The sequence below is a fragment of the Penaeus chinensis genome, chromosome 28, assembly GCF_019202785.1.
Source record: "Penaeus chinensis breed Huanghai No. 1 chromosome 28, ASM1920278v2, whole genome shotgun sequence".
NCBI lineage: Eukaryota > Metazoa > Arthropoda > Malacostraca > Decapoda > Penaeidae > Penaeus > Penaeus chinensis.
In genome coordinates this window covers 21883903-21896402 of record NC_061846.1, presented here as the reverse complement: position 1 = coordinate 21896402, position 12500 = coordinate 21883903, and the positions used below count along the sequence as shown (strand labels likewise).

The 12500-nt window shown below is 33.4% G+C and overlaps 1 protein-coding gene across 1 annotated transcript in view; it reads left to right on the top strand.

The window, feature by feature from the left end:
- The window catches only part of LOC125040027 (kinesin-like protein KIF7), a 17362-nt gene that overhangs the window by 961 nt on the left and 3901 nt on the right, over positions 1-12500 (top strand). The window contains exons 2-20 of the mRNA XM_047634447.1: positions 462-645; positions 1094-1239; positions 1517-1639; positions 2849-3023; positions 3787-4010; positions 4502-4708; positions 4996-5150; positions 5976-6187; positions 6565-6742; positions 7305-7660; positions 7815-7915; positions 8350-8508; positions 8797-8937; positions 9508-9647; positions 9979-10132; positions 10288-10473; positions 10715-10855; positions 11741-11893; positions 12209-12340. Of these exons, the coding sequence (XP_047490403.1) occupies positions 462-645; positions 1094-1239; positions 1517-1639; positions 2849-3023; positions 3787-4010; positions 4502-4708; positions 4996-5150; positions 5976-6187; positions 6565-6742; positions 7305-7660; positions 7815-7915; positions 8350-8508; positions 8797-8937; positions 9508-9647; positions 9979-10132; positions 10288-10473; positions 10715-10855; positions 11741-11893; positions 12209-12340 (3267 nt within the window). The remainder of the gene's footprint in view (positions 1-461; positions 646-1093; positions 1240-1516; positions 1640-2848; positions 3024-3786; positions 4011-4501; positions 4709-4995; positions 5151-5975; positions 6188-6564; positions 6743-7304; positions 7661-7814; positions 7916-8349; positions 8509-8796; positions 8938-9507; positions 9648-9978; positions 10133-10287; positions 10474-10714; positions 10856-11740; positions 11894-12208; positions 12341-12500) is intronic.

Here is a 12500-nt window from a genome sequence, read left to right as displayed (position 1 = left end):
TGATGGCTGTACAGTTGACCTATCTGTTAGGGGTTAATCATATATATTACCCACAACATCAAAATTATATTCTTGATAACAAGATAAATTGGTGATATAAAAGTCTTTCCTCCTCCACAGTTTTATTTTTGCCAGAGGTGTGGATAGTAGAACCAAAAGAATATTATTTTCTGTGAAAAATTTGCCAAGAAACTGCCATTATAGGTGAAACATTATAAATTGCATTCTTAAGTATTATGATTATGATATATTAGAAAGAAATATATATAATAAAATATTTAAAAGATATAAAGTAAGAAAATACAAAATAAAATAAAAGATAAAATATTTGTTATTTTGTGTGTACATTATTTAGAACCTAGAATATTCATCAGCCTCCTGAATTTATTAGCATTCATATGCAACTGAAACAGGAGTGGCTAATATAGGTCCCTTACAGAACTTACTGTTTTTTCCCTTAGGTGCGACCACAAACAACACAGGAAAATAACCATGGAACGTGCATTCAGGTTGCTCCGGCAGCCTCTCAGGTCATCCTGGGTTATGACCATTTTTGTGACTTTGATGCAGTGTTTGGTCATGATGTCCCACAAAAAGAACTGTATGACTCTTGCCTGTCGGACATGGTTGTTAACTTCTTTCAGGGTGAGTGTGTTGTGTATATTGGTATCACCGTAATCATTGTCAGAATCATCATCTTATTCATCACCATAATTAAAATAATCATCATTATAGTGGTTTTCAGTATCATCATCATAATTGTTGTTTGTGTCCTTCTCCCCATCCTCCTTCTCCTTCTCATCATCATTGTCAATGTCATTGCCATTGCCATCGTCATCGCCATCGCCATCGCCATCGCCATCGCCATCGTCATCGTCATCGTCATCGTCATCGTCATCGTCATCGTCATCGTCATCGTCATCGTCATCGTCATCGTCATCGTCATCGTCATCGTCACTCTTCTTATATTGTCATCCTTACCATATTGTTATTGTCTTTGTGTCACTGTAAATTATTAGCTGCCTGAGCAAAAACATAAATAGGAGATCATTTCCACATTCCACTGACATGAAACTCTTTATCTTTTGCCCAGGATACAATGTGACAGTGATCGGGTATGGGCAGCGTGGTTCTGGCAAGACATACACCATGACAGGCCCAGACTTTCTTTGGGCTATGAACGAGGAGGAGTTTGGACTGTTGCCCCAGGCTGTGCGGCATGTTTTCAACCTCATGAGAGTGAGTGTGTCTGTGTATTTACGCATGTGTGTATGCGTGAGTGCATGTGTGTGTGTGTGCGTGTGGGTGTGCGTGTGCGTGTGCGTGTGCGTGTGCGTGTGCGTGTGCGTGTGCGTGTGCGTGTGCGTGTGCGTTTGTGTGTATTTCTTTATGATTTTCAGGAAATAAATAAAGATAGGTGCTACCATTACAGGATTGATTTTTTCCTAACAAAACTCACAGTCCTTATATTAAAACTTAATGATACTGTCATTCATTTAGGAATATTTGATTGCAGGAATGCCCAGGGAGAGAATACCGTGTACATGTGAGCTACCTGGCTGTGCAAAGGGATGCTGTATATGACCTGCTCTCCACCTCCAACTCCTACATGCAACTGAATGTGCTAGAAGACAATATGGTAAAGTTCTTGATGGTATTTTTTATATAGAGATCAGAAGACATCTCAGCTTTAGAGGCAAAATTGTATATATATACATATATGTATAATTATATGTATATATATGTATTGTTATATTTATATATATATATATATATATATATATATATATATATATATATATATATATATATATATATATATATATATACACACACACACACACACACATATGTGTGTATATATGTATATATGTATATATATGTATATATGCATATCTACACATATATACATATATATTTATACATAATATTATATATATATATATACATTTACACATTATGATAATAAAAATGATAGTAACAATAATAACTATTATAATGATAGTTATGATGATAATGATATTAATGGTAATAATGATTATGATGATGATGATGATGATGATGATGATGATGATGATGATGATGATGATGATGATGATGATGATGATGATGATGACAATAATGATAATAATAATAATAATGATAATGATAATGATAATGGTAATGGTAATAAAGTTAATAATGATAATGAGGATAATGATAATAAGATAATTGTTATAAAAAAATTATAAAGATAGTAATGATTAAGATAATAATGATAATGATAATAATAAGGATAATAATAACCATAGTAATAATGATTATGATTGTAATTATGATTATGATTATGATTATAATATAATTATAATTATAATTATAATTATAGTTATAGTTATAGTTATAATTATAATTATAATTATAATTATAATTATAATCATAATCATAATCATAATCATAATCATAATCATAATCATAATCATAATCATAATCATAATCATAATCATAATCATAATCATAATCATAATCATAATCATAATCATAATCATAATCATGATTATAATTGATTATGATTATGATTATGATTATGATTATGATTATGATTATGATTATGATTATGATTATGACATACTTATGCAGAAAGTTCCTTCTCTTTATTTAGTAGTAATAACTGAAATGAATGGACTAAAAATAGGATGCAGTGAAGAAATGATAAATGTGCTGAAAAAGGTTTGCCAAAGCTATAATAGATTGAAGGAACCATAACTAGAGTTTGACACTATTGATTGAATGTATGGGAATCCAACAAGAAAGTGCTGTGTAATTACACTTGATTACATCATTCCCATTCTCAAAATTCCGTCTATTCAAGGGTAATGTCGTCATTCCTGGCCTGAATGTGATTGACTGCAGCAACATCACAGAGGTCATCAACTGCCTAGAGGCTGGCCTAGTCCACCGGCACACTGCAGCCATCCACAGCCATGATCCCTCAGCCTCACACGCCATCTTCTCCCTCATTCTAGAGCACCAGTGGACGGATCCGGGTCAGTCTTGCAGGTTGTGTGATTGTCAGGGCTAATGTCAGGATTGGTAGTGTTTTAGAGGAGGTGGAAAGGAATCCTTCAGTGATGATGATGATTCTTCGTTTATGTTTTTTAACCCTTTCAGGCTCTGATGATGCCATCCAGTTCTCAAGTCTGATTCTAGATTACTGCGTCCATATTTCTTTTGAGAGAATGATTGTTTTTAAGCAGAAACCTGAAAGAGATAACAAGAGCAGTTTGAATATTACAGTTTTCAAAACAGAAATGTATGAATATTAGAAAAGGTATTCAGCCATGAATACATAATGTTTGGGAAAAAGAAACACCATGTATAGGGGTACACATAGTTTCTGAGAGAAGGAAACATAAAGTATGAAGAAAGGAAACCCAGTGTTTATTGGGAACGGAAGACATGATGTCTGTGACAAGGAAACCTCATGTATGGGGGAGGGATGTAACATATTAAGGAAAGAGATATCTGCATTGTATTGGGAAAGGTAACCCACTTCATTAGGTATGGAAATAACATATATTGGAGAGGGAGACCCACTCACTTATGGTGAAGGGGACGCTTCTTTCTTTGTAGATTTATCTCAATTTAGTAGGACTTTGCCCTTTTTTTTGTACCTATTCCCTCAAAATACAAAAAATATAAGACCAAATGTATTTTAATCACATCTTGCAACGTTGCATTTGAACATTTACAAAAAATTCAGGGGTTCTCCAAAACATTGCACCTGATCTTTGCAAACCACTGTTCCAGATGGAAAGCTCAAGTACCTATATTCACGGATGAGTTTCGTTGACCTCGGAGGCTCAGAGAGGCTTGTACAGTTTGGGTATGGGGACTATGGGCGCCCTGGCGAGGAATCCTTCTTCCTCAACTCCGATCTGAAGGCTTTGGGAAATGTCATCCATTGTTTGGCGGACCAGACGTACAATGGGCCTATACCATACAAGGAATCAAAGTTGACGCATATATTAAAGGTATGTAAATAAGTGAGCTCTCACACAGCAGTGAGTTTATGAATAGATTTATATATATCAGTAAAGAATATATTTGTATGTATAAATATTTGTATGTATATATATATATATATATATATATATATATATATATATATATATATATATATATATATCTGTGTGTGTGTGTGTGTGTGTGTGTGTGTGTGTGTGTGTGTGTGTGTGTGTGTGTGTGTGTGTGTGTGTGTGTGTGTGTGTGTGTTTGTATATGTATATGTATAAGGATATATGTATATGTATATGTATAAGTATATATGTGGATATATATGTATGTATATATAAGTGTATGTATACATGTGTATGTATATATAAGTATATGTATATTTATATATTTATAAGCATATGTATATGTATATATCTTTGTATGTGTATGTATGCATATATATCTAGTATCTATAATATATACATATATATACACACACATCATTAACAATTTCTTACCCTTTTCTCAGGATGCATTTGGTGGCAACAGCCTAAGCCTGATGGTCTGCTGCCTGTCTCCATCTGCCGAAGACTTTGATGCCTCCTTCAATACACTGAAGTATGGCGGTCTGGCACGCTACATCCTGAATTTCCCTGCGGTCAACATGGCAATTCAAAACAGTGCTCGTGGGTCAACTGCGACCATGTCTCCCAGCTCTGCTCACACGACATTACCTGTAATTTCTGTGATATTGATTTGACATTCTATATATTCCTTTTTTATTGTGGTATTGACTATATTGATGGATGAATGATTGCGACATTTACTGTTAGTAATGGTTTGAATTTACATGGCTTATTTTATAATGTCTATCTCAGTGGCTTATTTTGACGAAGGAATAAGTCATTGTACATATACAAATAACTTATCATCATGCTCTTTCAATCTCATTTCTTCTATGCTGTATAGAACACATTGTTTTAACCAAACTGACATATAGGATAACATACCATACTCCTTCAGCATCAGTCTGGAAGCAGGCAGTCCACTTTAACTGGGATACAAAGCAGTGTGCAGCAGTCCTTGGGAACAGTTCAGCAGTCAACAGGCACCAATGACACATCTACTGTTGCAGCCCTAGATGATGCAGGTTCACTGGATACAGAGGACATGTTCAAGTAAGACATTGGCATATAAGTGCAGGAATATTTTGAGACTTTGTTTGTGAGGTTGTTGTTTAGCAACATAAAAGAAAAAACACACACACACACACACACACACACACACACACACACACACACACACACACACACACACACACACACACACACACACACACACACACACATATACATATATATACATCTATATACACACACACATACATACGTACGTACATACGTACGTACGTACGTACGTACGTACGTATGTACGTACATACATACATACATACATACATACATACATACATACATACATACATACATACATACATACATACATACATACATACATACATACATACAAACATACAAACATACATACATACAAACATACATACATACATACATACATACATACATACATACATACATACATACATACATACATACATACATATATGTTTATATATGTAAATGTATATATGCGTGTATATATATATGCATGTGTATATAGATGTATATATATGTATATATATTCACACACACACACATATATATGTGTATGTATATATATATATATATATATATATATAAATATATATACATATATATATATATATATATATATATATATATATATATATATATATATATATATATATATATATATCACACACACACACACACACATTTACATATACATATACATATACATTTCCATATACATATACATATACATTTATCTATCTGCCTTTATGCAATGCTATTTATTATATTTATGGTTTTCTAGGATTTTCTTACCTAAAAGTCCTGTCCTAATTTCATATTTATCATTGTCAGATTTCAGTTTGCTGCCTCACAATGGCAGTTGTTAGTGTCTAGTGCTGAGGATCTTCTCTCTGAGATCCTGCGCAGCACTCAGGTGTCCCCAACAGAGAAGGCACGCATTGAGTCTTGGCTGTGCTTGAAGGCAGAGGCTGAGGAATGCATAGGAATGGACTTGGGGCCTCTGCGCTTCAATGCGGCCACAAACCGTGTTCTAGAGGTCATAGGTAAATTAGAATTCTTAGACTATGTGACAGAAGCATTTGCTGTTTGATGGGTAGAATCAGTTCTTAGATATTATATTCTCAGTATTGTTGTTAGGCTTACTTTTTTGGTGTTTCGTGTGTTTTATGTTTACAGCACTATAAAATCAAACAACTCTAGGAATTATGTAGTCTGTTTAAGGTTATGTTATATGAATATGATTATTAGTGACAGTATTTCAGCTGAGAATGTACTTACTTGTTGAGCCGCCTCAGATATTTGTTGCAAACAAGAAATAATAAGTGCAGAATTATGGTAAATTTAATGCAGAAGAAATTCCGGCTCATATTTGTGAAGCTTGAAATGAGTCTGAAGGAACTTCATTTTCTCTTTTGTTCAGAGGAGTTAAGTGAGCCAGAGGCCAACACAACACTGGAATCTGGGACAGAAATGTCACATTCAGACAGTGACACCTCCTCAATGTCCTCCTTTGGGGAAGAATTTTACGACCAGTTGGCTGTGCTGAAAGGACGGTTTCGCTCCCACACAGATGATGTAGTAAACAAAGTGCAGGAAAGGTAAAAACAATAATTTCTCAACTCCCTCAAATACCAATATTTAGATCTCAATAGAAAAATAATGTTCAACTTTTCTCCAATTTGCTAAGGATAGTAATTACATCAATGTAGTTTTATAGTGCAATCAGAACCAATACTCTATCGTGAGAAATTACTTGCTTACCAACAAGCAAATAAGTCTTGCATACCAATAGTGGGTTGCCGAGGCCTGAACGGGTTAATGTTTAGAGAAACTGGATAGGTATTTGTACAAGTACTTAAATATGCTTGTTTATTATTATTGTGATGTCATTTTCTTTTAAGATGAATAGATAAATTAAATACATTGCTGAATAAAACAAAAAAGTAGAATGTTCATAATAATTGTTGCCATAGCCTCCTGGTAGTAACATAGGAAATCCAAGCCCATTTGGGAATCTAAACTGAAATTGCTAATTAACAAGCAGCCAGTCAACAGCTTTGAACCCAATTCAAATATCCCCTACACCCTAAGATGTACTATAGTATTAGGATATGAAATCTGGTTTAAACAGTATTGCAGACTATTAACTTCTACTTTCAGCCATGACACTCTTGCTAATGTGAGGCAGAGTGCAGAGAGAAGAAAATCCGAGTTGGCCAAAAATCAAGAGGACAAGGCTCAGTCCAAGAACACATCCTCTAGAAAGTCCTCACGACATTCCCACAAAACAGCAGAGTCTATTCTCTTGACAAAGGGGCTTCAGATGGCTCCTCGGAAAACAAGGGAGAATGTCAATTCCTCGGTAGAAAGAAGCTCTTCAGTATCCTCTTCTATAACCTTAGCAATGATGCCTGAGGGTCGTTTGTCTGTGATATCTCAAGTTAATTCATCTGTGAAATCAGATGAAGGTGTTGGTGTCAAGTCTTCTATTCATTCTGATATTATTTCAGATGAAGGTATGGGATATGATTTATTGGTTGCAAATTACTATATTGGTCAGTTGCACAGCCTCAGTTTACATACAGAATGTTGTAGATATTTCCTTTCCATGTGCAATTATAATGTGAATGTTACACATCTATATTTAAAATACTTTGAACCCAAATTCAGAGCATGAAGTGCCAAATCCCAGAAGAAAATCTTCACTTTCCTGTGTGTCGAGGTTCTCCCAGATTTCAAAATCATCAAGAAGAAAATCAAATTCTGAGAAGGTAGGTATAATTAATTTTCCTTTTTACTTCATAAGCAGAATGTATTTTCTTTTGCACTCTTTTTCCTTTCTCTCTCATTTTTCCAAATTTTTGTGAACTCTTCCTCTTCCTTTTCATTAAGCTGGATGTTTAAGACATAATACTTCTCAATTGAGAAGATTGCGACCATAGGAAAGGGAGCTCATTGCAAGTTGGGGGAAAAAGGGCCACAGTTCATGGGCAGTCTATAATGAACTACAAAATAGTGGAGGGTCTTGAGAGAGCTGTTTGCCTACAATGAAATGAAAATGCAGTTTGGTGATGAAGAAGCTTACAAATCCCAAGAATTACAGAGATTAAAAGAAAGTACAGCAAATGTTGTTAAATGAAAAATGAGAAAACGAAAAAAAGTTGAATGGATTTTTTTTTCATTGTTATCATTATCTTTTTTCCAGATAGGAGATGATGAGGAAGGCAGTACATCATTAGTCGAAGAAGTTAAGCGTTTGTCAGCATCTCAGGACCTCCGCAGAGGCCAAATCCGCCGGGTCAGCGTAGAGCTGCGAGCAGCGCAGCAACGGCTCAAACAACTGAATGCAACAATTAGGCTAAAGGTAAATCTCTTTCCTATATCTTTTTGTATTTTACTTACTTTTCTTTTTCTCTCTTTATTTATTTACTTATTCTTTTATTATCATTATTACTATTATTGTTAATATTTTATTTTTTGTCATTTGATGGTTGTTGATTTTATGTGTTGTGATTTTTTTCAAATGTGTCTGCATATCCCTTGTATGTTTGCATTTCTTAGTGCTTAGCTGAGGTTGTTTTCTTGTTTGTTCTGTTTGTTTGCATTCCTTTGAAAATCATCCTGATGACATATCCACTTTCCCTTTCAACAGGAGGCTTTTATACGAGAGTTGGTGCGCTGTGGGGGCGAAGCTGAGGTGACAAAACGAAAATGTGAGGCCAAAATGGAGCGACTGGAAAAGGAGATCCACAGGGCCCGGCAGCAGTATGAGGAAGCCCAGAATCAGCTAAAGGTGCACAGATTTTGGATAGATGTATTGAGAGTGAGAGTGAGAGTGAGAGTGAGAGTGAGAGTGAGAGTTTTTAGGGGTGGCTAATTTTCTCCAGACAGAATGGTGGAATGTAGGGAGATGTATTATTATTAATATCTTGTTTTCTAATTGTATTGTTATACGAAGATTACATTTTTGAAAGAATACTGCTTATTATGCTTTTTAATTAGGCTTTTAGATGTAATTTATATTCAGATTTTATGGTCTAATTATATTTTATACTTTTGTTAATTTTCTTTTCCCTATAATCTCGTTTGGCTTAGAACAGACTCCTTGGGATATGAAAAATGCATCTGATATGCCTAATGTACTTGACATCATAGACTAACTAACTTAATGTACATCAGACTCCTACATCAGACTGTTATAAGGAATTATTTCTGAGAGAGTGTTGTACTGTAGGTTCATAACCTGAGAAAAGGACATAAATCAAAATATGAAGTATAGTACCTACTGAATGCACATCACTGTAGAGTTGAAAAATCCCAAGTTGATGAGTTAGGCATTCACAGACTTTCTTGATTTCTTCAGGAATTACGGGAAGGGGAATCTGAAGATGTTGGCCAATACCGCAGTCGCGTTGATTCCCTGAAAAAGCAAATTTCGCATTACCAAAAGAAACTCCTAACCCTAGAGAAAGTTTCAGCCATTTCTCAACAGGCAGACACCAAGTAAGAGTTTTTATGATATAATGTTCTCGAAACTTGTTTTGTTATTTTCTAATGTTTTTTAGGTGATGAAAGATGTTAACACATTCTTTTATTTTCAGTTTTTGCTTTTGTTTTGTTTTACAGCTCTCTTTTTTTGTTGCAAAAAGAGGTCAGATTAAAAATATAATCAAGATTTCATGCATGATTTGTGATGTGCATCATAGCAGAAATGAATTAAAAGCTAGTTATTCATTGTATCAAGAGAAAATGGGGATAATTTTCATAAAGAGGTATTTAAGTCTTCCTAAGAATAATGCTCTCCTATTAGTACATCTTTGTGTATCTCTTTCAGAGTAGAGGAGTTGGAGGGCAGTGTAAAGGAAATGAGACGACAGCAAGAGGAACTCCAAACACGTCTTCGTGATGAATTGCAGCGCAAGGAAGAACTCGAACAGCAGATCATTGTTGACCAGCGGAGGATTCGAGCCTTGGAAATAAGACTCAAGGTACTTAAGAAAAGGACAAAATGATGAATGGAAAGAAAAGATTTGTTTTTTTTTCCTGTCCAGTATGAGCTACACTGAAGTTAATGATTTATATGATAATATTTTTGGTTAACTGTAGAAGATCCGAATAATATTTTCATTTGAATGCTTACTAGCAAGATGAAGGGGAGTCGGAGAGTGACCGGGGCTGGCTAGCTGAGGAGGAAGAGCGTATACTGAAGTTACGTGAGGCAACACAGCAACTCCAGAATGAGGTCAAGATGCGTGAGGAGGCAGTCAAGCAGAGAGAATGGATGCACAAGGAGAAACTCCGTCTGGAGACTTCCAGACAAGACTCCGAGGTAAGTTATTAAGATCATTTAAGGATATGTATAAAGTAAAATGTAACAAGTAATGATTTGTTGTGGAATATTGATTATGAAATACTTAGAAAATTTTATCTCAATTTCTATAATAAATTATTTCCTACAATAAAGCCTTTAAAATAAATTAACTTCAGCAGTTGTTTCTAATTTGAATTTTTTGTTTATCTTAACCCTTTGTTAATGTTTGCCCACTCTCTCAATATCACCCCTAATGCAGGAAAGAAGAAAAGGCAGTGGCAATGAGGAGGCACTAACAGAAAGGCGTGAGTCAGACCTTAGAGAAGAAATATCTCACCTGCGAGATGCGCGCGATTCCCTCATGGTGCGAAGACAGAAGCTGAATAGAAGAATTCACAAGGTGAATGTGGATTCAAGTCTTCATTTGTCTGTTATTATTATATGATGATAATGATAATGATAGATATAATTAGTTATTTTTGTCATTATTGTTTTTCTTTATATTTACTATTATGATGATGATGGTGATGATGATGATGATGATAATGATTGTTATTATTTGACTTTTTATTTTTATTCTTATTCTTATCGTTGATATTAATGTAATTGATAATCAAAGTAATAATAATGATATTAATAATGATAATATAATAATAATAATTATTTTGATAATTATATTGATAATTATATTAATAATTATATTAATAATAATGATAATAATAATATTAATATTTATATTTATATTTATATTTATATTAATATTAATATTAATATTAATATTAATGATAATGATAATGATAATGATAATGATAATGATAATGATAATGATAATGATAATGATATTATTATTATTATTATTATTATTATTATTATTATTATTATTATTATTATTATTATTATTATTATTGTTATTATTGTTATTATTATTGTTATTGTTATCATTATTGTTGTTATTATTGTTGTTATTTGTTATTATTATTATTATCATTATTATTATTATTATTATTATATTATTATTATTATTATTATTATTATTATTATTATTATTATTATTATTATTATTAATATAATGTTATTAATATTATTATTATGATTATTAATATAATATTATTATTATTATTATTATTATTATTATTATTATTATTATTATTATTATTAATATTACTTTTTTTTTTTTTTTTTTTTTTACTAACCCTCAATTCAAGACAGTTGTCATGGTTTCGGCTAAAAGAATAGGTATATTTTTAAGATAAAACAAAATGAATAATATCAAATGCTTTGATAGAGTCACGGTCATGGAGTGGGGTCTGGTGAGGAGCGCCGTCTGCTGGAACTGGACGAGGCCATTGAGGCAGTTGACGCAGCGATTGAGTACAAGAATGAGGTCATTTGTGGAAGGGCAAAGGAGCTCAAGTCCACGGCCAAGCTCCTCAGTCATGTGAGTGGGAAGAGCAGGTTTTGGTTTCCTTTGTCTTTTTCTCTTTCTAGTTTGTCATTTTCCTTATTGGTTTGTTTAGAATTAATTTTGTGAATGTTGTGCATTGGACTTCACTTTTAATGTTTCATTTTTTAGGCAGATCAGAGCCACTTTTTAAAGGATTAGTTTATTTTAAAAATTAGAATTTCACTAGCAGGCACGTATGAAATAAAAGCATAGTACTGAAGAAAATGAAATAATAATATCTTTCTATAACTGATATACAAGCTTGACTCTACCTCTATCCTGTCTCATCCCTCCTCTTCCCTCTTTAAGGATAATCTAATGGAGCGCTTGATGAACCTGTGCCCTGAGGAAACCCGGTCCCTTCTAGTCAAGTATTTCAACAAGGTCATTGACCTAAGGATAGAGTTCCGCAAGCAAGAGATTTCATTTTCTGACCTTGAGGTATGTCTCCAAAATGTCACCCAGTACTTAGTTGTGACTAAGTATATATACTGTATGATTTGATTATGTGATGATTCTTGTTTTGCATGATATCAAGTTCTTTTTGCCATATCATTGAGATTGTGTGGTTATAGTTGATGCTCAGTCTTTTATTATCAGT